This window comes from Tachypleus tridentatus, chromosome 13 (assembly GCF_004210375.1).
Source record: "Tachypleus tridentatus isolate NWPU-2018 chromosome 13, ASM421037v1, whole genome shotgun sequence".
NCBI lineage: Eukaryota > Metazoa > Arthropoda > Merostomata > Xiphosura > Limulidae > Tachypleus > Tachypleus tridentatus.
This window is the reverse complement of record NC_134837.1, coordinates 62,538,744-62,564,816: the sequence shown is the minus strand read 5'-3', so window position 1 is coordinate 62,564,816 and position 26,073 is coordinate 62,538,744. Positions and strand designations below refer to the sequence as shown.

The 26,073-nt window shown below is 36.3% G+C and overlaps 1 protein-coding gene across 2 annotated transcripts in view; it reads right to left on the bottom strand.

Annotated features, from left to right (window-relative positions):
* Nucleotides 1-20,826, bottom strand: part of Ent3 (equilibrative nucleoside transporter 3) — a 28,187-nt gene extending 7,361 nt beyond the window's left edge. Inside the window, exons 1-6 of one of the 2 annotated variants that reach the window (XM_076480784.1) lie at nt 19,715-20,826; nt 18,360-18,434; nt 8,741-8,985; nt 6,725-7,013; nt 6,112-6,299; nt 2,465-2,705 (exon numbers count right to left, since the gene is read on the bottom strand). In XM_076480784.1, the coding sequence (XP_076336899.1) occupies nt 2,465-2,705; nt 6,112-6,299; nt 6,725-7,013; nt 8,741-8,985; nt 18,360-18,434; nt 19,715-20,171 (1,495 nt within the window). In that variant the 5' untranslated portion in view covers nt 20,172-20,826. The remainder of the gene's footprint in view (nt 1-2,464; nt 2,706-6,111; nt 6,300-6,724; nt 7,014-8,740; nt 8,986-18,359; nt 18,435-19,714) is intronic. The other variant, XM_076480785.1, reaches the window with a different exon arrangement.
* Between the last annotated feature and the right edge of the window lie 5,247 nt (nt 20,827-26,073).

Sequence of the window (26,073 nt, the reverse complement as noted above, 5' to 3'; positions counted from 1 at the left end):
GAAGGCGTGCGACTCATAATCTGAGGGTCACTGGTTCGCATTCCCGTCGCGCTAAACATGCTCGCCATTTCAGCCGTGGGGGCGTTATAATGTGACGGTCAATCCCACCATTCGTTGGTGAAAGATTAGTCCAAGAGTTGGCGGTGGGTGGTGATGACTAGCTGCCTTCCCTCTAGTCTTACACTGCTAAATTAGGGACGGCTAGCACAGATAGCCCTCGAGTAGCTTTGTGCGAAATTCAAAAACAAACAAACAAACAAACAGAAACAAACTCTTGGGTACTTTTTATTAACAGATGGGTGTAGGATTGGCTTTCACATTATAACTAACACGGCTGAAAGAACGAGCGTGTTTAAACCTGCAACTTTCAAATTACGAGTCAAATGCCTTAATCACCAGTTCACGACACAGTGACAGTTACAAGAATAATATTAGTACTAACAGTTCCAAATTTGCTAGTGGGGGAAAAACAAGTAGCAAATATTTGCTAATGCCTTCAAAAGTTAAAGTCGAAGCTTGGATAACGTGTGGAGATAAGGAACAGAACTGATAGTTATTACTTACAATTTTCATTACTTGATGTTTGGTGTGATGATAACATGATTTCACAGGTTTCATCGGGTGTTCACCACATTTTACACTCATTATAATAATACACAGAGAGAATTCATTAACAAGTAAACGCAAGTAGCCTGCTGTAGACAAAATGAAGATAGTCCATTGTAAAGCTTGGAACTAAAATTACTGAATCTAGCGTCTTTCACTAGCCCAGCTCTGCATCTGAAACAACAATAATTCTACACTCTTTCCAATGCTACAGTTTCGTCCACATTGAAGAAAATTAGTTTTATGTCCAATTTGTGCTATTATATTTTACATCACAGTTTATATCAGAAATAACAAACCATCTGACAGTTATAACAAGTTGGAAACTAACAATCAGGTAATTTACTTTTATGAAAGCATAAATAGTTACGTAAATAAAAGATAAAATCAAATGTAATTTGTTGTCGATGTAGCCCATGATAGATATTGCTAGCAGAGACCTACAAAATATCTGTGGTCAAATTAGGATCTTTACCGCACAATACTTCTTTAAGTACATAATTTCTAAAATAATACAAAATAATCTAATTGTAGACACCGAAATTTGTAAGATTAATTATCTTGTCTAACATTACCTACGCCTTTAAGTACGCCTACATCCGATAACGACTACCGGCAAAACCGTAACTTGTTTGCGGTTTTTTTCCCTTTAGTTAAGGCTAAACTTTACTATACTTAATACTATAATTAGGTTGAAAAAGCTTATAATGACATTAGACATTTGTTTTTAATTTTGATAAGCTATTAATATTTTGTTGTACAAAATGTCTACTAAAATGTTTACATAAAATAAGTGCGTGAGTATTTACAAAATTAGGTGTGCATACATTTTTTTACAACCGACAAAAAGTGTTATTTTATATTTATCTATAATATAACCACTGTTGTTTTCTTTATACAAATATAAAACTGTATATTGAACGATATCCCCATCACTGTCTTGACTTCAGTTAATAAAACTGCAGTCCTTAGCAGATCCATTAATATTTACGATGTTATGCTGTTACATTCATTGTTTGAACAAACAAGATATGATGATTTCTCTTGACCTCTAGAATTAAATGTTTGGTTTGGTTTTTCAATTTCGCGTAAAGCTGCACGAGGACTATCTGCGCTAGCCGTTCCTAATTTTGCAGTATAGGACTAAAAGAAAGGTAGCTAGTCATCACCACCCACCGCTAACTCTTGGGCTACTCTTTTACCAACGAATAGTGGGATTGGCCGTAACATTATAACGCCCCCACGGCTGAAAGGGCGATTATGTTTGATGTGACGGGGATTTGAACCAGTGACCCTCAAATTACGAGTCGAGCGCCATAACTATCTGGCCATGCCGGGCCTTGAAACGGGCTGTAAACAAACAAAATAAAACAATAGTAAATGTGGATTCATTATTTATAACTATATTAATCATCAATATTGTCATCTTCTGGAAGTAAAAGTTCTTATAGGGTTTCTTACTGACTACCATTAGAGACTAATTATTTTAGTTTGGTTGGTATAGCATTTGTCTGGTTTACAAGAGATATCAAGCGGGTTAAATTATCCTAGTAAACATTGGTGTAATACATGGGGCTGTCTCACGATCTTGAAATAAGGCCCAAGAACGGGCCATGTTTTTGAGAAGTGAAGAATGTGGTAGTTTGAGTTGTTAAAAAGTAGCTTACTAGTTAGGTCTAAGGAATTAGCCCTGGTTGGACACTCGCCTAGTACGCGAGAGGTCCCGGGTTCAAAGCTATCTTAAAGCCACAACCTTAATTGGTTTATCATGAATTGCAAGTCAACCTTCCACAGTTTCAACATTTAAGTTACACATACAAAAAACTTTTCTAGAATTAAAAAAAAGCTTAAATGCTACCTGTTAACTCCTTCTGATCATCCGGGACCATTTTTGGTGCTAAAATCATGGGTACAGATCCAAACACGCCATTGGATAATCCCAACAGTAGTGACAAAATCATTGGCCATCCTTCTCCGGGGATGAGAGGACTTCCACGAGGGGCCGCACACATGGCCATGTTCGGAACGAGAATGATTCTTGAGGCCGAAAGCAAAAGCAATTTCCCCTTTGTCCATTCATAGGGAACGGAAGCTAGAATCTGTGAGTGGAAAAAAGCGCACTATACCATTAAATATATATACCGAGTAAAATACTTAAAAGTAACAAAGACTTCCTTTTGTAGGTTACTCTATGATGAATCGCCATTGAATTATATTATTAACCTCTGAGTTTCCTTTAGCTACTTGATATTTATCTGTAAATGCAAAATTAAGATTCTTAACTCATAACAAGGTGTGTAAGACAGGATATAATAAATCTAGAGGTTGGAATGGAATGCATGATAAATTCCGGAACAGCACGAAACACTGCTTCAGCACACAATAAAAGCATTATTTGAAAACGAATTAAACTGAAAATAATGTGTAGAAAAAGAGATTACAAATGCCTTTAAGTATGGAACAGCATCCAACAATATCACTTATTTGTTTTACTAAATCCATAACAGATGCATTTGCTTGGAAGAAGGTGAAAATATTGTGATTTTATTTTCTTGTAAAAGTAAATTTGAGTTAAAAAATGGTATTTCACTAAAATATCAGAACAGGTTCTTTCATGTGAAGGAGTAAATACAAGTCCGAAATGTCTTTAAAACTTTATTACCACAAGACAGTAGTTCATAACTGAAATAATATTATTTGTTAAGCTTAAGTTTAGTGGTTGTTGTTTTAGAGTAAACCACATTGGGCTAAATGCGTGGGCTTGGCGTTCTAAGTCCGTAAACTTACCGTTATCCCACCGATAAACACAAATCTGGATCGCCTACGAAACGTAAGTACCACAAAATGTCAGTTCATAACTGAAATAATGTTACTTGTTAAGCCTAGTAGTTGTTTTTTAGAGTAAACTACACTGGACTAGGTGCGTAAGTTTGGCGTTGTAAGTCCGCAAACTGTCCCACTGGAAACACAAACCTGGATCGATTTTGAAACGTAATTACCACGAAATATCAGTTTATTATTTAGATAGTATTATCTACTAAGTGGAAGCTATTCATACAAGATATCTCAATACTGGATAAGAGGTGCTTATATCACTCCTTGCATATGTGGATGGGGTAAAAGATCAAACTAGTTATACTTACTATTTCAAATATGAAAGGAAATGTGTCACAAAAATACAATTGGAATCTGAAATCATATAGTTGAAAAAATAACACTGAACACCAGAAGAAACAGTGTACTACATAAAGACAGGGGATAGAGAAAAATTTTGACCGAAGATATACGGAATTACAATCTTTGTTTAATAGGAAGTTGATCCATAGTTTAATTAGAATTGCGTGTTTAGTATCATGTACAATTCTTTCTTGTAAAGAAAATGTTATAACTTAATAAACATTCAGAAGTTAGCTGAGTATTACGTAGTATATTTTAGGGTTTATTGTTGTTAGGAAGGTTTTATTGTGTGTGGAGTTCATTGGTCTACTGGGAGTCTTAGTGACTAGCACGAATGAATATACAGTACTGTTAATTGTTTTGAAGAACACGAAAATACTTGGTTGTATTATTAGAAAATGCTACGGATAATCAGCTAGTATAATATAAACATAATCTAAGCAGTTAAAAGTATGAACAAAAATTTGCATGAAAACAAAGTCCTCAGATTAAGATTAAACGAAGTACACTTTGAAAAATGTTGGAGTTCTAAGTTCGCCATTACTTCAATCATGTGTTAATACAATAGATGTTCCGGTGGATTCAGCAGATAGCCCCATATGGCTTTGCTATATGGAAACACACACACACAATGGATATTATATTTTGATTGTCACTTGTTTGTTCATTTTATTACATATAAACTTAAACTTTGTTTTTATATATTGTAAACAGAAAACGGGTTTATTTGTTATTAAATTTTAAAGTGTGTTTTCATAGAGTACATTTGTATTCTTTCATGTTTTAAATATAGTACAACGAGAAACTTATAAATATGAGAGGCGAAATTCGGCCTTTCTGACCTATTGTCGTTACCTCACGTACTGTGAAAACAGTAAACATCTTGGTGCAAATTTAATGCCAGTGAAGTAATCTTGTAACCCTGTAGCTACGTAGTTCTAATAGTTTCCTCTCTTGACCCCCAAACTAGGACACAGGCTGTAATACGGAGTAAAAAAAAAGTGTTTTTAGTTTTTGGAGGCGATTGCAGAATAGTATCCACATAGGGGTGAAGAAACGCCATTTAACAAGTCTTAACGGCTATTCGCAAAACCTCACCCGTAAAGAAATGAGAATAATAAATTAAGATAAACAAAATAAGAAGTGGGTACTCAAACCCATAACGTCCCACATCTATATCACCATTCAGACCCAGAATGGCTAGGTGGTTAGAGTGCTCGACTCGTAATCTGAGGGTCGCGATTCGAATCCCTGTTCTATCAAACATGCTTGCCCTTTCAGCCGTAGGATCATTATAATGTTATAGTCATTCTCACTATTGATTTGTAAAAGAGTAACTCATGAATTGACAATGGGTGGTGATGATTAGCTGCCTTCCCTCTATAGTCTTACACTGATAAATTAGGGACGGCTAGCGCAGGTGTAACTTTGCGCGAAATTCAAAAAACAAATAAACAGTATATCACCCTTCATCGTCTGCAGTCAGTTTGTAGGACTGTGATTGCTCTCAAAAGAAAAGTGAATTAAGGAGGAAAAATCTTCCCGTTGGGGGAGGTGAATAATAAAACCTTACTTCCCAAAGTTGGGCGGTCATCTTCACACCACTGCCTGGACACCCACATATTATTCTTTTATTTACTTTTACATTTTATTTCACTATCATTACTTCTTTACAAGTAAGGTTTTGCGAAAAAAAAGTTGATACTTGTAGACAGTATATCCCTACTGCTATGTGGGTCCTACTTCCGCAGTCACCTCCAGCAACCAGGACATGTCTTATACCTCACTGTTAAGCCTATTACCTGGTGACTTCGGTTTGTTGTGCAACGTCTTGGTATTAAACTACACACATGCGTGTGTATCTACAGCTCAATGAATTAAACATTACTTGAAAGGTGAGTATATTATAGGAGTACATCGTGATATTAGAGAAAATATGTAGGTTCAAAAAGTCTTGATAGAAATGAATAAAAATCCTATAACCCGAGCGCTTTCGAAAGGTGAACCTTTCTTTTTTAGTTTGCTACTGAAAGTGTTCGGGTTATAGGGTTTTTAAATAAGTACATGTAACTGAAAAATGTCATTTTATATAACGTAACAACTATCCTAGCAGTATTTGTAACATGCTAATCCAAGTTAAACTTCTCTGATTGGTTAATTCATAAAAAAATTTTAATTCTCTACGATAATCGTTGAAAATAAAATTCAAAATGCCAGTTAAAATATTTCAAATGCTGTAAAGAAGTTGTTTGATAAGGTTTTATTTAACTGAAATCAACATTCATCTCGCACGTGTTTTATTGCCACATACATTTTTAATAACCTCACCTTTCCAACAAAATCTGAACAGTTAAAGATTGCCATTAGGATCACTGGCATCCAGGAACCCAGGTGACAGCTAACTATTTCACTCTCAATCCCAGGAAACAAACAAAGTGTCACGAAGTAAGCCATTGCAATACTAAGCATAAAAGGCCATACAGTTCTGGCAACTTGCCAACGAGCAATAACACCTCCTAGAATATATACATATAGGAATGAAATTGTATTATTTAATTATAAAACAAAACATTATGTGAACGCAAATTCTGTACCTTAAAAGAAGGCTTAGTGGAATAAATATGATTTTATAACACAATTAAGTTTATTATAACATTTTATCACTAACTTTAATATGTTATTGTAAGAAAAATAAATCAATCCATGAATAACAGTACTCGTAGAGTAAAAATGGTTTGTCCATAGATGCTTACCTTCAATCAATAATAAAAAAAGAAAAATTAAGAACCTAAGCCCTTTTGAAAAGTGAGCTTTCCTTCATAATATACCACTGATGCAGAAAAATCCTCTTTCCACAAGGGCTCGGACTGTTGGGTTTCTTTCCTGATGCCAACTTTGTCGTTGTTAACCACACGTGCTGCGGAATATAACGAATGCTTACTTTTAATTCCACCCCACATCTGAATGTGCTTTGTGTACGCGGTTCCCCGCATTTTGACTACTACGTCGTGCACTCTGTACGTCGTTACACCAGTTGATGGTAATGGGGACAAAGCATCAGGATCGTCAGGTGTTCTGTAGATGTCATTGTCGTCGCTGATATCATAACTTTGATCCAACATTTCTGTTGACTGGAATGCCGAATCAGGAGTTGGAGACGGAGGAGGCGATCGAAGAGAAAGGACGCCATATTTCCCGCTTTTAGATTCATTCGGATCCAGCATGTCCACCTGGTGAGTTACACAAGAAACACACTTTACCAGTTTACGTAAATGTTGCAACTTTTTAAAGGTAGAACTTTGTCAGATATTAAATTTAAGCATTTTAATACTTTTGTACAAAGATTTGGAAATTAACAGACCCAGATGCCATTTATGGGGTGCGGGGAACAAACCTTGATACCGTTTTATAGTATTCCATCATGACTGTTGATACGCGATGTGCAACAAAGTTTATTTTCGGAACGAATAATGAGTTTAATTTCCAACTATCGCTTAATTTATTTTTCAGAGTAGAGTCAATACTCTCAAAACCTCTTGAAAAAAACGTAACTCTTATATTAATAGTTCAAGCCGCAGTTGGGGAACCAGTAGTGGCCAGGTGGTTAAGGAGCTTAATTCATAATCCGAGGGTTGCGGGTTCGAATCCCCGTCACACCAAACATGCTCGCCCTTTCAGCCGTGGGGGTGTTATAATGTTACAGTCAATCCCAATATTTGTTGGTAAAAAAGTAATCCAAGAGTTGGCGGTGGGTGGTGAATATTTAGCATTCTAAATCCGTAGAGTTACCGCTGTCTCACCTATTCTGCATTAGTATATATTTGGTTTAAACTCCCGTATTTGTTGATTTACTGTAAAAGCGTCATGCGTCACTTAGTGCACTAATTAAACCAAAACGACAGCATATAATGCTAAGATTCTGTGTTCGATTCCTTTAGCGAAACTTTGCTCATAGTTAAGCACAAATATACACAATGGGCTATCTTGGCTATGCCTATAACGGGTATCGAAATTTGGCTTTCAACGTAATAAAGTCTTCAGACTTACCGCTGAACCACTGGAGGAGTTCAGTAAGGCACACTGCAAACAATTCTGCTTTCACAACTCATAAAATACAGTTGAGCAAGAAACGCGATACAGTTGTAAGAAACAAAAAACCAAGGTATTTAATTATTCATGATTTAAATTTTTACGATTAGAAAATTATTTTATTTTTTATTTTGAATTTCGCGCAAAGCTCCACAAGGGCTATCTGCACTAGCTGTCCCTAATTTAGCAGTGTAAAACTAGAGAGAAGGCAGCATGTCATTACCACCCACCTAGTGTCAACTCTTGGGCTACTCTTTTACCAACGAATAGTAGGATTGACCGTTACGTTATAACGCTCCCATGGTTGATAGTGCGAGCATGCTTGGTGTGACAGAGATTCGAACCTGCGACCCTCAGATTACGAGTCGAAGGCCATAATCGCTTGGCCATGCCGAGCCTAACAACCAACAAACCTTAGCTGTTTGTTTTCTGCAAAATACATAGTAAAGCAGTAGATTTAGTGTTGAATTCTGAACTTATCTGAGATAACCGTCCCTAATTTAGCAGTGTAAGACCAGAGAGAAAGCAGCTAGTCATCACCACCAACCGCCAACTCTGGGGCTACTCTTTTACCAACGAATAGTGGGGTTGACCGTAACATTATAACGCTCCCATGACTGAAAGGGAGAGTATGTTTGATGTGACGGGGATTCGAACTCGCGACTCTCAGATTATGAGTCGAGCGCCCGAACCACTTGGCCATGTCAGCCCGACGATTAGAAAAATATCAGAAAGTCTGATAAAGATAACTGTTTACTCTACTATGTCTTTTGAAAGCTAATATTCCCCTCTCAGAAAATAAAATAAACAAGAATATAATACTCTAACTGGAACATCTGTTATAACTATAAAAAAAGTTTCTACTTACTAGGCCAACATCTTCCGTTGGCTCAAGCGTGATTCTTTTGTTGAGGTCATCATCGTCTGTACAACTGGAACAGAGACTAACGTAAAATTTGACAAACTCAGTTCGCTGCAGAACAAAGTGGATAGTGAAGCAAAAAAGCACTATTCCAATAGAGATGCAAAAGAACAGAACGGTGTTGAACTTCTCGTCATCCAGTAGAGCTTTTGTTAAGATTCGGTTTGTAGAAATTAGAAGACCAGCGGCACCTGAAGAGAACAAGTAAAAAGTAAAATAATCGACAATGTTCACTTGTAAAATCATGTTGTTTAGTAACAATAAAAAGACACTAGTTGCCAACCAAGAATAACAAGATATATCTAAGCATTTGTCATTTTCATATTAAGTAAAATCATAATAGCAAAGTTAACAACGCATGTTGAATAAGAATTAATAACAATATTTTATTTTTAAATGCACTTACCAGCTAAATATATACATATATACTTGAAAGTTAATCAAATTTAAAGCGAATTTGTATTGTTATTTTATGTTTTTCTTTTCTTTTCAATTATTGTTCACGATACTGCTAGAAAACGAGATATCGATGCTTTGTTCACTGCGGGTGCCTAAGTCTAAACTTTAGTGCATAAGCCCTCAGATTTTCAGCTCGGTCACCAGGGACCTTAGTTATTGTATGGTTTGGTTATTTTGTGGTAAAGCTACACAATAATACACATTTTGCGCTCGGTCGGCTGAAAGAAATCGAATCTCGGATTTTAAATGTTCTAAATCCGTAAACTTACCGTTGAACCATTGGATGAGAGTAATAGTCGTCATTTTGGCTTTAATTACAGCAGACGATAAATTATCAAACAGAGATGTAGGAAGAAGTTGCAAAGTAAGGGTGCTAGGTTAGATATACAGATAACATAACTTGTAGTTGCTATCTAAGTCAGATATTTAAAAGTGGGGAGTGATACAGCAATTCCATTTCTACGCCTTTTATAAACCAGCTTATTCCATACTAGCGGCGAGAAAGTAGTCCATGCCACTGTCTCTTTTTTTTTTTAATCCTTCACACGAACAACAAGTAAACTAAACTAAACAGGGTTAAAGTATGATTGAAATCGTTGCAAAGAAAAGAGAAATGTGTGGTCTTTGTTCTTGGAGAACAGTTTTTCTTATGAAGCGATACGGAGCGAGTTAAAGTCTTTTATATATATTTCAGGAAGGGGGCTCTTTGCCGGAAGCCTGTGCGTGCAACGTGGAATTATTTTCATTGTTTTGTGTAACAGGCTTGTTAAATTATATTATAGCTTAAATTTATTTCTGACTATTCGTTCATACTGCCATCAATCGTAAGTTTATAAACAGTTACCACAAAATTGTTTTGTTGTTTGTATTTAAGTCAAAGCTAGTAAAGTTACCTGCCGTAGTCCCTAATTTTAAATTATTGTCAAAGGAAAGGCAGCCAGTTGGAAGCACTTTAAATAAACTGTGTGTGCGGGATTCGAACCTATCTCGCTGCATCCGACATCCATAGCTTTATTACAGAGTTAGTCTGTACCCACATTAAAAGTAATGATCAGAATTATTTAAGAGCTTGATACCAAATCCTAGTTAACAGAGGTATTTGTCAAAAAAATGAACGAATCCTATAAAATCCGATAACAGTTGTGTAGAGTAACATCAAGCACGTGAATCACACTACGGAAAAGCGTGTGCCCTCTTTAATTTCATCAAGCACTGTGTTAAAAGTCTTAAGAGTCTTCTCTAAAAACGTTTTTAAATCGGCTAAACGTGCATACTTTTGTACTTTCAGTCAATTCAACAAGCAGCCAACTTATATATTTTTTCATGTTATAGTTTGATACACTATTACCATTGGTTACGTCTCCCTGACCTCCTCTAATCTGGAAAAGACTTGCATAGCCTAATGATTAGGACACTCATTCGCAATTTACGAGTCTAAGGTTCAAATCCCGTCATAAAATATGTTCGCACTTTCAGCCATGAGGATGTTATGATATAATGATCAATCACACAATTCGTTGATAAATGAGTAGCCTAAGAGTTGGTGGTGAGTGGTACTGAATAGTTGCCTTCCCTCTAGTCTATCACTTCAAAATAAGGGACGGCTACCGTAAACACCTCTTCAGTAGCTTTGCGCGAAATTAAACAAACAAACAAACTTACCCACGTAAAAAAAACCTGGGTTACCAAAGACCGGAGCTTTTCCCAAGGATTTGTTTTCAATAAATATTATATCTTAACTTCATTTTTGTATTGTACTTCATATACGCATGCCTAGTAGCAAATGATCCTAAAATTGAAGAATATTCTAGTAAATACATTTACTTACCAGCTCTGGAATGGAATTTTATAATCATAAATATGTTTTTAAATTATTTATCCACTTGATTTGTTGAAGTATTTTTTAAAACACAAAGCTACACAATGGACTTTCTGTGCTCTGCTCACCACTGGTATTGAAACTTAGCTTCTAGCGTTGTAAGTCCGAAAACATACCGCTGTGCCACTGGAGGGCATTATTGTTTGTTTTTTAATTTCGCGCAAAGCTACACGAGGGTTATCTGCGCTAGCCGTCCCTAATTTAGTAGTGTAAGACTAGAGGGAAGGTAGCTAGTCATCACCATCCACCTTGACTCTTGGGATACTCTTTTACCAACGAATAGTGGAATTGACCATCACATTACAACGCCCCCACGGCTGAAAGTGCGAGCATGCTTGGTGTGACAGGGATTCGAATGCGCGACCCTCAGATGACGAGTCGAACGTCTTAACCCACCTGTCCATGCCGGGCTGGAGGGCGTTATACACTTGAACGTACTTATATAGGTGAGTTTTTAACTACACAATTTTGTTTACGGGTGAACAGTTTGTGATCAACCTGCACACTTAGAAAAAATGCTGCAAAGAAAAAGTAAAAGCATTGAAAGGCTATAGGTTAGTTCAACACTTGGAAACTAAGGGAAATTGGGAATGGTATATAAAGTTACTGATTCTCGTAGGGAAAATTATAACATTTCTTGATAATAAGTTTGTGTTTATATATTGATTGATTTTTTTAAGTTTGGAAAAGTGCGCAAGTTTCCGCACAAGAAATAAGCTCGTACCGCAGGTGCAAATATCGTAATGGCACGTTACCCGCTAGAACAGCAGTACGTCTTTGGATTTACAACCCTAAAATCAGGGGTTCGATTCCCCTCGGTGGATACACCAGATGGGCTAATGTTTTTTGTAATAAATATATAAATGAGTGTATTTAATATATGTCTCCTGAAAACTTTAAATGTATGAGACTATGTTATTTGTAATTTTATTATTCATACTTTTTAACATCTAAATAAAACGTGAACTAAAATATGAGAACAATGATAAAATTAATATAACATTAAAAATAACAGTTAATGCCAAGAATATCTTGTGTGTAATTCATGAGAAAATAGGTTTAGAAAAAGAGAATTTTCACGATTGTCTCGTTTACGTCATATTTAATGGGTAATACCGTAAAAGGGATAATACTAAGTTAGGGCGGGATCTGAGAGCAAATTAGGTTTTAGCGAAATAAGTCATTGATTTACGTATCAATCAATGTTTAAAAAAGTACGTCTGGTTAAATTTTAAAATTTATCTTCTTTTCGTTTTTATAACATAGTTGGTGTGAATATTTTATAACCTAGTTGGTGTGGATATTTTATAACCTAGTTGGTGTGAATATTTTATAACCTAGTTGGTGTGGATATTTTCCATTGTGTCCTTCTTTAAAGTTTGCTATATACAGTTAAATGTATATTATTTTGAAAGCACTGACCTGATAACATAAAGCACTATGTAAACATTTATGTTTTGTAAGCTCAACAAACGTTTCATTACGTGTGATAAGAAATTTATGTAATTTGTGATGTTTATTGTTTTTTTTCAATTTGTTCGTTGTTAAGCACATAACTGTATAATTTTTTTTTCTGATTTCTGCCAACCACGGGTGTCGAAATTCGGGTGGATTTATGAACTTTAACTAGGATGTTATCTACTTAAAGTAATAAAAGCCCAATGAAAATCTTATAATCACGAACTTTTTTCAGTAAAGCGTAGAAAGGTAGCAGTGACTTAAGTTAGATGTTTAAAAATAAATTTATTGTAAATGTAAATAATTAGCTCAATGGGGCTTATTTCCATGTAAACATGTTAACATTGGAAGGAGGTTAGTTAAGTATCGAAAGCAATTAGTTTAGATTCTGAAAGTCAAAGCAAACTCTTTCTTCTGTTAGTGTTACAGTTGTTGGCTGGTTTGTTTGTTTGCAGTTAGGTACAAAGCTGCACAACAGACTAGCTGTGTTAGTATTGTAATTATTGACTCGTTTATTTGTAGTTAAGCACAAAGCTACACAACATACTAGCTCTTCTGTTCTCACCACATGTAATAAAACCCGGTCTTTAGCATCATAAGCCTTCAAACATATCGTTATGCTACAGAGGGCTACATAATTATGAAATATGGATTGTTTGACGATACGATTGGTTAGTAGATTTTATACGGGTATTTCGCGAAAATACTTTAAAGGGGATTCCCCAAAAGTGTCCCCCAAACTTGGTATTTTGTTTGTTTGAAGGTAGGCATAAAGCTATTCAATGAGCTCACCATTGGTATCGAAACTCGGTTTCTACCGTTAAAACTCCGCAGACCTGCCGCTGCGCTCGTGAGGGGAGAAAAATAAAGAAAAAATATCGGTAGTTTTGATTATTGATAAATACACCATGGTCTAAACAAGAACAAAAAAACACGACAAAAGTAAATTTTGTGAATCTTGTAATAATTTGTGGATGTAAATCAACTGATAATTTAATTAAAACTAAACGAATAATTAATTAAGACAGTTCCCTAGAGTAAATTGAACAGTTTGTTTAAGGGTTAAGTCATACAACCTTAATGACAACTCACTTGAAGTGAAAATGCATCTCAGAACGGCTGGAATAGGTATTAACACTTTTACTAATAATACAGGGAACAACGTTTCGACATTCCAAGGTTATCTTTGTTAAACCTGAAGATGACCTAAGAAGGTCGAAACGTTGTTCTTTGCTTTATTAATAAAAGTGTTAATACCCATACCAATCGTTCTGAAATACATTTTTAAGTTATACAACGCGCCATCTGTGCTCTGTACACCTCAAGGAACTTCAGATTTTAGCGTTATAAGTCTGTAAATTCATCGCTGACCAAATAAAACAGACTTATTAGATTTATTCTAAATCAATTTATACAGCAGAGTTTGGAAGACTGGTCACTATAGTTGAAATAATAAAAAGATCATATTGTAAAAATAAAAAAGCTAGTTAGGAAATCTTAAACTTTCAAGGATTCGATCACAGCTAATTATCAGTCAGTGGACTTCACTACTACTTATTTTGAAAGGCGCATTCTGAGTAACATGTTACAATGTGACAAGGTTCGATGTTTCAGTTAAGACGTAATTTAATATTGTTGAACGTTTCGTGTATCTTTAAGCTTCGTGACTAAACACAAGTGATAATGGTAAAAAGTAGGAGTTGAAGCAATAATGTTCGGAGTTCATTTTAGTTGTTTATTTTGTTGTTGTTGTTTATGTTTAATTCGTGTGATTTACTCCTCATTATTCTGATTCGTGGTTCTCTTTACTCACTATTAACGTTTGATTGATCATTTAAAATCAAGCACAAAGCTACACAATGGGCTATCTGTGCTCTGCCCACCACGAATGAGTCCGCAGACCTGCCGCTGTGCCACTGAGAGACGACTATTGAAGATTTAACTAGGTGAACTATTCCAAGCACTGTGGTAATTACGAAAACGAGATAGAAACTATTACTTCAAAGTAATTCGCTTGGAAATTTATTCCTTTATCTATATAACTAAAAAAGTAGCATGAGTAGGAAGCTTTTTAAATTTTAAATTTCCCCAAACTATGCAAAAATGAAAGTAGAGAGAAGTTTGAACGAAATCACCATATGTGAGTGGACAACTTTTTAAGCTCCATAAATTATGCGAAAATGAATTTAAGAGTAAGAAAGTACAGACGACGTCGTCATATGAGCAAGTGAGGGGTAGATGTAGACAGTACAACACATTTCAAAGGGAAATGTAATAAGGGAATGGATCTGTTGTCACTCAGAGCCTCATCTGCGGCAGCAGTGTTTATATGTTAAGAGTCTGTGGAAATTTCTTCATTTATTTACAAATATTGAGTGCAGCCTAGCGATACTGATACCCTATTGGGTAGGGACCTCGGAACAGTATTACTAAGTTTGAATACTTGAACCCTAATACCCAGTTTTTGAAAGCGTTGCAAGATCTGGTGACTGTTATTAGATAAGCCATTTTTCCTCAGACCTATTCGGCCCAAAGTGACTTTTGTAATACAGTATTTGGTTGGTATCACGTCTTGTAGAATAAGTCCAGTCCACTTAGGTTTAACTTTGCAGTCATGCCCGGCATGGCCAGGTGGTTAAGGCACTCGACTTCTAATCTTAGGGTTGCGGGTTTAAATCCCTGTCACACCAAACACGCTCGACCTTTCAGCCGTGGGGGCGTTATAACGTACGGTCAATCCCACTATTCGTTGGTAAAAGAGTAGCTCAAAAATTGGCGGTGAGTGGTGATGACTAGCTGCCTTCCCTCAAGTTTTACACTGCTAAATTAGGGACGACTAGCGCAGATAGCCCTCGTGTAACTTTGCGCGAAATTCAAAAACAAACAAACAAACCTTGCAGTCGTTAAGACGCCATGCACGATTATCAGCTTCGTTTAGAGCTAGCTATACGTACCTTAACCGCTACACACCGCTGCCCATATATTTTATAAACTTTGTGCATTCAAATATAAAATACGTCAACAACAACAAAATAAAAAAAGCATCGCACGCGAAGCACGAGTTCTAACCCTAGTAAAATGATATACGAACTGATAACAAACGTGAATTCCTAGTACAGAAATTAATGGTCGGATTTACCGTGACTGTTATAACGACAATTTCTTTATTTAAGTAGGGTCGACAAGAACAGCACCGTTGTCATGGCAACAGTATCCGTTTTAACTTTAATACACCTATCCTTGGCGAATGCTTGCGATGCGAACGACACGAAGACAACAGGGATCATGCCAGTACATTATCAAACTCCTCTGTGATTCGTCTTTTAAATGTTAACCAGAATATGATGGGGTAGATTGTCAGATAATGTGTAAGGTATTAAAACCATTCAGTTTTCAAAATTATACACAATTCCCTAACATTTTAAAGATACCCTGAGCTTTTATGTGAGATACGTACCAACCACAAGACAGATTCTTTACTCTATCTGATAGTTTATGTATAGTTGAATGCATTAACTGAAAACGGTCCACGTCTCCATTCCTGTAATATTCTATCCAACGACTGTGCATCTTAACAATAGCCTCTCAGTGTAGTTTCCATGACAAAAGGCTTTGATGTACGACTGTTATGTCTAAAGCGCATCATTCCTCCCTGCTTACTTTCCATAAGCCGCTTAGTATACTAGAAAACTGTTTCCCAATGCAATTTCAACAGTAAACGAACAGAAATCCATAGGTATTGCATCTAGTGAGTTACCCAGTATGTTTGTCTATGGAATAGTATGAATGCCTATTTCGTTCTTCAAATACTGGGAGTATACGACGGCTGAACGATTATGTCGTGGAAGAAACTTGTGTACGCGTGACTTGTGTTGCTTTCATCTAGACAGATTTTGATTATGTTACATACTGTTGCTCGGGGGACGTGGATGACTTTTGTCACTGACCTTTATGTTCATGGACTCTAACCTGTTACAAGACGCCACACTTTGCTTACCACGCTTGGAATGACTCGTTGCAGGTTCCTTTCTGAATGATTCCTTAAGTTGATCCATATTCCATGGATTCCAACTGTAGTTAAGTGCAAGAGATATCACTGTCTGAATTCTAAATTCCGATCTAAACATATTTTTATGACCTGTACGTATGACTGTTTTTCGTCTGAAAAGGCTGTTTCATTCTCTTCCCAAAATTAATCAATTTTAGGTGTGGCATCACACCACCTACTACAAACCAAACAATTCCTTTCCTCCGCCATTTCATATGGACTTTGTTTATTACGCGACTTTCTGATTTATGAACTGAAAAGCACACCCAATTCTATGTTCACAAGTATCTAACAAATATTAAAATCCACAACTACTGTTTTTTATTTAATTGTAGAATGTATTGTCGTGTAGCAGTATTTTGTGGTTGTACTAAAAATTCAGTAAGTTTCTTTATTTTTGAATTATGCGCAAAGCTACACGAGGGCTATCTGCGCTAGCCGTTCGTAATTTAGTTGTGTAAGACTAGAGGAAAGGTAGCTAGTCATCACCACCCACCGCCAACTCTTGGTCTACTCTTTTACCAACGAATAGTGGGATTGACTGTCACATTATAACGCCCCCACGGCTGAAATGCGTGATATACAAAATTTCAGTTTTTACTGTATGTCAGTGCGTTGTGGTCAAATTTGATGTTATTTTTCTTCTCGGAAGGGCCAAACATGGCCAAGTAGTTAGTGCACTCGACTCGTAGTTGAGGGTCGCGGATTTGAATCCCCGTCGCACCAAAACATGCTCGTCCTGTCAGCTGTGGGGTGCTATAAGTGATGGTCAGTCCCACTAGTCGTCGGTAAAAGAGTAGCCCAACAGTTGAAGTGAACTGCTGTGTTTTAGCGAAAATTTAGACAATGGGATGTCTGCGTTCAGCCCACCGATGCGAATCCAACCCTGAATTTTAGCATTGCAAGTCTGTAAGCATAGCTTGATCCATAAGGGGATAAAGCAAAAATACCTTAACTGCTCTGTTCTTATATCAATATGTGTTACAACGAAACATCTGACGGCTCGGTATGGCCAGGTGGTTAAGGCATTCGGCTCGTAATCCGAGGGTCGCGGGTTCGAATCCCCGTCACACCAAATATGCGCGTCCTTTCAGCCGTGGGACGTTATAACGTGACGGTCAAGCCCAGTGTTCGTTGGCGGTGGGTGGTGATGACTAACTGTCTTCCCTCAAGTCTTACACTGCTATACTAGGGACGACTAGCGCAGATAGCCCCATTGTAACTTTGCGCGAAATTCAAAAACAAACAAACGAAACATCTGCTAGTGGATAACTGCAAAAGGACTTCACTTGTGACAACATTATAATACATTTGTTCATTTTTTTGAATTTCGCGCAAAGTTACACGAGGGCTATCTGCGCTAGCCGTCCCTAATTTAGCGGTGAAAGACTAGAGGGAAGACAGCTAGTCATCACCGCTCACTGGCAACTTTTGAACTGCTCTTTTACTAACGAATAGTGGGATTGACCGTCCCATTTATAACGCCCTCACGGCTGAAAAAAGTGAGCATATTTAGTGTGACGGGTATTCAAACCCACGACTCTGAGATTAAGAGTACAGCGCCCAAACCACCTCGCCATAACGGTCCCAACTTTGCGCTTAACGATAACCAAATCAAACGATAAAATTAGCTGGTCTTGAAAGCTTTTAAATTAACAAAGTAACATTAACAAAGAACAAACTGCAGTATTCATGTAATAGTACGTGTCAAACATACTTACTCTCTCCAGTCATAACAGCCTGTGTATACCGGGAAGGCAGCATGCTGGTGTATCCATAGAAACTGGACTGTTGCACTAAATAAAAAAAGTCTCACATAAGTGTAACCGTTGAAAGTGGACTGCTGCACTAAATAAAAAAAGTCTCACATAAGTGTAACCGTAGAAAGTGGACTGCTGCACTAAATAAAAAAGTCTCACATAAGTGTAACCGTAGAAACTGGACTGTTGCACTAAATAAGAAAAGTCTCACATAAGTGTAACCGTTGAAAGTAGACTGCTGCACTAAATAAAAAAAGTCTCACATAAGTGTAACCGTAGAAAGTGGACTGCTGCACTAAATAAAAAAGTCTCACATAAGTGTAACCCTAGAAACTGGACTGCTGCATTTAATTAAAATGTCTTACGTAATTATTGGATAAGGCGTGTGTGTTTGTATTTTTCTTATACATTGGGCTATCTGTTGACCCCCTCCTCCCCGCAGGGGAATCGAACTCGTGATAATTGCATTGGAAATACGTAGACTTACCACTGTGCTAGCGGGGGACTAGTGTATAAGGAAGTAATTTGTAAGTATTGAAACGTAAGTACCTTCTAGAAAAAAAATTTAAAATTTAATAGTTAATCTTCTATAAACATGTGTATTAAATTACTTTTAAAAAATCTTTTCATACTACTATATTAGTACTTCTATACAACTAAAATGTGTATGTATATGTATATTAAATGAAAATTCAAAGAATCCTATATATGTGCATTTATGTGTGTTTGCATTAACTTTGAACATTCAAAATCCGTTACAACAATATATTCATTTTGTTTCCTAGATATTAAGTAACTTGGAGTACACTTAACTACAGAACATTAGATGGAAGCAAGCCTGTAGTTATTAAATCAAATATCATCTTGTCTGAAAGACTTCTTTAAACTGTTATTCTTCTTATAGCCCATCTGTATCACACGTTCGTTTTATAAATACGTTTGTTCAGATATTTGAGTTAGTAAAATTCTGTGAGTTGGAATTGTTTAAGAAACTAAAACTCGCGACCCAGAACAAATAAATTAAAATTTTAAAAATATATTTTCGTTTAACTTAATTTAAAATGTACGTGTTTTTTCAGAATAATATGAGTGTTTGTAACGAAAATTCTGTATAATGATTTTATGCATTATATACACTACATTGATCTTATGACTTGATATTTAAAAGCGAGAGAATATTAATTAATATAAAAAATACACATACAAAAAAATGTAAAACTTACTGGAAGCCAGGAGTTAAATTAATATTTATTTAGTTGACGATGCATCTATGTATTTTTCATTTTTTCTATTATGTCTTGGAATTACTGACTTACCAGTGCAACCAAAAGCTACCACAGCTACAGCAAGAAGGTTGATGTGATATCCGGTTGTATGGGTAAAACTTTCGAACCAGATTTCAAAAACAGCCACGAAGAGCAAAGTAAAGAAAGAGATGATGTAGCCAAAGGTAATCCTGACATTCAAGGTTAACGTCTCAACCAGGAGGTTGTTGATCACCACGGCAACAAAAGCCACGAGAATGTAAACTAAGCTCATATCAAAGACAATGGTCGTCCCCGGATAGCGAGCCTGAAAGTAATCTACAGCAATGATAAAACTATTGTATGGAAGCAGGAACCCGACTCCAGCCAGCAGCAACGCCAGGTAGATACAATGACAGCGATCTTCTGGAGGCTTCGAGTGGCCTGCTTCACTGAGACGTCGGAGAATACGGTCAGTTTTGAAGGATTTTCCTAACTGTATGTAACCCCTGCTGATATTTTCGTCCATGACGAATCTGTTGAACTTACTGTTTCTCAAGGGCGGTTTCACACTTTATTGTGAAAAGTTACAAGAAAAATATGATGCAAAGTATGTTTCACTGGACTTTTTCGGCTATGAAACAGAACAGTAAATTCGCTTGTTTTTAGCTTTATTCGAGTATTTCACCATGACTTTCACAAACGATACAAGGCGAACTGATCAGAATGAATGTCATCGAATGATACAGTTGACAAAGCAATTCGTTTACCTTTTCTTCTGTAGTCAATAACGAGCAGTTTAACATACGGGTCTTCAGGTTTGTTCTCTTTTCACTTTGTCCAGCATTATCGAGGTATCAGCTTATTGTAATGATCGCATGGGAAATCTGAACATATAAAACAGTTACGTCAGTCGCGAGCATCAAATGCTGATGTCACACCACTCTTCCAGCATCTTAACGCTGCCCGTGGGTTAAGACAGTGACAAACGCTTATTATCTTCTGAAATAGACTTCGACTTTAATTGAACAATGACATGGTTTTTAAGATACCTAAACTACGTTTATTCCGGTAGGGTTAGGCCTCGGGAATTCGCTATCAGTAAGTACTTAGAGGACCATCAGCACTTCGCTACACGAGAACCTTGGTGGCGCCATGATGAAACTGGAACAGTAACGACAAATCGATCGTTTACGTAGACCACGGACTTGCTCGCGAACTGATTACGTAGCTGCGACGAAAAATAAAACATTTCATGCTACCAGTGGTAAATTTACCATGGCAAAGTCTCAATAACCAGACTGTTTTATCAGTTTATTTCAAATATATTGTTTAATTATAATATACATACTAACTTTAAATACTCCATCGTATTAACACATCTAGTTCACATTAAACTGTCAAGTATTGTCGGAAAAAAAAATCAACTTAACAAAAACCAGTGGTTTCATAAAAGGGCGAGTAATTTTGTTTACCTTATTTTAAAACATGTAAATATACCATTGGATGTTACTGTGCAGTTTTAAATGACGTTGGTAAAGCCGTTTAGAATAACATATGTGTAAAAACGGCTCGTTTGGGTTGAGAAAATATTTTACGTAGAGGAGCGAACAACGTTTCAATCTTCTTCGGTCATCGTCAGGTTCACAAAGAAAGAAAGAGGTAACTGACCGGAAGCTGACCACATGTTTGAAAAGATTGTGCAACTGAGTGTCGGAATGTAGAGGGCGGTGTTAGATGTTTGAATATATAATTTTATATTATTTATTATATTCTTTTTAATATAGGTATAAAGGTGTTCCTTTGTATTGATTTGTATACAACAACTTAAACCCAAAATAAACTAATACAAAGGGACACCTTTATACTTATATTAAAAAGACTATAGTAAATAATATAAAAGTATATATTCAAACATCTAACACCGCCCTCTACATTCCGACACTCAGTTACACATCCTCTTTCACACATGTAATCAGCTTCCGGTCAGTTACCTCTTTGTTTCTTTGTGAACCTGACGATGACCGAAGAAGGTCGAAACGTTGTTCGCTTCTCTACAAGTGGGTTTTTCTCGACATCACTGATCACATTTAGAATAACGTCTATTTGTTGGTAGCTATGTACGAATCTACACAATGGGCTATCTGAGTTTTACCCACCACGGGTATCGAAGGAAAACATGTCTGTACTTTTCGTTCGTTCTTACAAACCTTCTCTTCCAATATAAAGTTCATACGAGTTAAAATTAGTAAAAATTCACAGCTAATTTGTGTGTGTGTGTGTATTTATATTAAAGTCACATTGGTCAATCTGCTGTGTCCACCGAGGGGAATCGAACTCCCGAGTTTAGCGTTGTAAGGCCATAGACATACCGTTGTCCCACCGAGGGGAGTCATTGGTGTATTCAGTAAGACATAGTGGACATTTTATTTTATTTTTTACATTTGGTTAATTTTCAACGAATTTATCTATAGTTGTCTTTTTTTGTGCTTAAATGTTTATGAAAATGTTTAATGAAACTTCATTAAATTCATTTATAATAATAGGTCGAAGTAACTGATAACTTTAGAATAGTAAACAATTGAAATTTGTAAAATAATAATAGAGAGAGAAATACTAGGATAAATGAAGAGATCGCGATATAAGTAGAGGATCAAACAACACACGAAAAAGCTGACAGTTTTAGAGAAAACGAATCTCGAATTTTTTACAAAAAGCAAACAAGTTAAGCTTAATTTACAATAGACACTGCGTTAAAAGTCAAATTCATAACATAGGCATTTTAAATTTATTCTACGTAAAGTTACAACTAAAGTACATATAAATAGTCATTTAGAATAGAAAGTATTGAACTCTATTTATATGCTTCTTAGACCCGGCATGGCCAGGAGGTTAGGGCCGCTCGACTCTGTAATTTGAGGGTCGTGGGTTCAAATCTCTATCGCACCAAACACGCTCGCCTTTTCAGCCATGGGGTCGTTATAATGTACGATCAATTCACTATTCGTTGGCTAAAGAGTAGCTCAAGAATTGGCGGTGGTAACTAGCTGCCTTCCCTCTAAATTAGGGACGGGTATCACAGATAGCCTTCGTGTAGCTTTGCTCCGAAATTCAAAACATACGTTTCTTATCTACTTTAATGTCACTTGATACACTGAACCAATTAGAAAAAGAAAAAAAAATGACTAAAACAGAGGACTACGACTTGATAAATATCCTCAAGTAACTTTAAACAATATACAAACTAGAGAAAAACAAAATGAAATTATTTGAAAAAAAAACATGGAAAGTAGAAACGTACGAGGCACCACTGATAAACAAAATTGTTTAAGGTATAGATGTGGTATGTCGTACATTTCTGTGTAGTATTTATAACGAATTTATACTTTGCTTTGTATCTATGTAGATTTCATATAACACGTGGTCAACAAAACTATTAACTTCGTTTTCAAACTATCTTTGTTTCTTTATGGTTCTTAAAGCAACAAATAGTTACTACTCTGTGTGTAGGAACGTCATTAGCAGTATCTTTCAGTAGTTGTTCAAGGTGATATTTAGAGACTGTGGTCTAACCTATGCGAGGTTTTTGGGTATCAAGAAACATTATATTTGGTCTGTCTGTGGAGAACATCATATGGAGTCAATATGTTCTCAACAAAGTCCTGCACCGTGAACAAGTGAAAGTTTTCAAATAGAGCAATGGTTTTACACCTTTATTTAACATATACACTGTGTTTGTGTTTAATGTTTTAATAACGATTGTGAATTTCGATTTATTCTTTACTTCCAAACTAGTTATTTACATTTTACATCAGCCTAGTAAGAGGTTTAGTGTTACTTTTTTAACATATATCTTAACCATATCTTGAATTTATCCAATGCAGTGCAACAGCTAATTCACTTTCAATTGGATAAACCATAAAATGGAATGGTATGAGAAAAGGTTAGTAAAAAAAATAAAAAAGGATATTGTTATTGCAGAGCTTGGAATTAGCTGCTTAAATGTGTACTGCTCATATGACATATGAACAACAAGAAGAGTTGGTTGCTTATGAATTGAATGGAATAGGGAAATACAGGATGAGGATAGTTGCAGTAGTGTGGCATCTGATGAGTTTGAGACTAAATGGAGCAGTTTGTTTAAAACCCTTAGGATAGTGCCAGCCAGAGTACCTCAACTCCAGCTTTGATCAAAGCCTCTTAGAATATCAGAGAGATTGGAGGCACCATTGATGAATGATGTCTGTCAACTAGATCAATCTCACTGGCATGTGAGACACTGGGCAATAAGTGATGAAGAACCGAGCCATGGGGAAGTAGTAGTGAGCTTCTCTTCTCCAAACTGAAAGGCATAGTGGATGTACTAAGAGGTGGCAATGGAGTTTGAGGTCATACAACTTATTGCTCTGTCACCTTGGACCACGGTCTGACTACTTGCACAAGGGCTGGAGTTGAAGTTACTGAACACACCTGTTATGCTGTGCCAATGACACCTTGGTCAGGTGATCGTCAGAAAGTCGGAAAGTGATTAGCCATTATCAAGGTTTTCTATGAGTGAGGCAAAGTAGATCACTCCAATAACGTTAAAAGGCACAGCAAAAGAAGATTTAAAGCACTTCAAGCAAGTAACTGTCTAGAATTGTTGGAATCTGAACAGTCTGTACAATTCCTAGTTCTGATTCTAAGTGATGTGGTTTCAAACTTCATTGATCACACTTGCATAAGGATCAATTATGAAACTAAGAAACAGTCCTTACCAAGTTGCACTGGAAGTTTGACTTGGTGGAAAACAAAGCAATTATTTTGGTCAAATTCAGGACTCAGAAGAGAGATGCTGCGGTAAGCTTGACCACTTATATAGACATTCTGTGCCAAATGCATGGTAAAGCTAACTCTGCACTCACCTGATCAAATTAAGAATATTCCTGTTGAGAAGTTCAGGGAAGGAGGGGCTGCACAGCTTGACAATGCATCAGCATCATTATAGTGAAGCAGATTCTGTTGCAATACAGTACAAAATGTTAACTTTGAGCCAAATACAAAAGAAGAAGCCAGTAGCAATAGCTACTGCAAGTATACCTCAGACAGAGCATTCTATTCAGACACATATATAACAGCAGGTTTTAACCCAGCCAAAGAACAACCAACCAGCCACATGTACTGTCATTGTAATGCAACTATACTGGTATTCAGGGAAAAGGCAATACTATTTCAGCCCTCCTGTGGTTTATATGTCACAAACTATGCCTTTGCCAGGATACCTTCCTGGAAAGGAGGTGCATAACACATGTTCCACCCATGGAGCATTTGTTCATTTTCAAATAAACTGGCATCAGATCATCAAACATTAAGGTAGACAGCTTGATTGATGTAATAATTTGGGAGAGCCAACAACAACTACAAGAACCCAATTTGTATTTTGATGTTGACTGTGTGGAGTGTAATGAAAAGCATTCTATTATAATTCAGCTATTAGCACAAAGGTTGGAGCACACCAGGAACTATACCCACAACAGGATAATGAATTCTTGCTATCTATCGACTTGAGTGGGAGTGGAACTGGAGCAGTGTTATCATAATTGCTGGATGAAGAGGAACATGTGACTGTGTATGCTTGTTGTACACTCACAGCTCTTGAAAGCAGATACTGTGCAATGAAAAAATTGCTTGCAGTTGTCTTCTTAAAACATTTTTGCACCACTTGTATTGCAAAAAGTTCATTAATTAAGTGGACCATGATGCACTGCTGAAATTGTTGATGAACTTCAAAAATTCCAAATATGTGAAAACAGGTTAAGTAACAGCATTAAAGAAGTATGATTTAATCACTTTTAACTGTCCAGGATCTGAACATTTAATAAACATACAACATCTCACAATAAAGAAATAAAGTATTACCATTTGGGGATAAGTAAGATGAAACTCACCTCTTGAAATTAGCATTCCTGCCCCCAGTGTGACAGAGGCACTAATTAACACAATATTGAATCATATCAGTATACTAAGTTTACTGACTGTTGTGCTTTTATATGCAGCTCAAGGTGTACATCTGCTTAAAGTAGTGCTAAGTTCTCAAATGACCTTATTTTTAAATAAAAATAATTATTAGTAAAATTTTTCAGATTTTTTACGTTTATCTTTTTCTTCTTATTTTAACTTGGGAGAGCAGTCACCTTCCCACAACTGTCTTCAGACAGTGAAGGGTGATATAGATGTGGGACATTGTGGGCTTGAGCACCCACATCTCGCTCTCCTAATGTCTAGTCTAATTGTGTCTATTTCTTATGTGAGACTAGCAAATTGGAGGTTAAGACTGATTGACAGTGTATCCTCACTGCAATGTGGGTCCTACTACTTCAGTCACCTCCAAAACCTAGGGCACATTTTATAATCCCACATTGTAGTTTGTACCCTAAGATCTTTTTTTAACA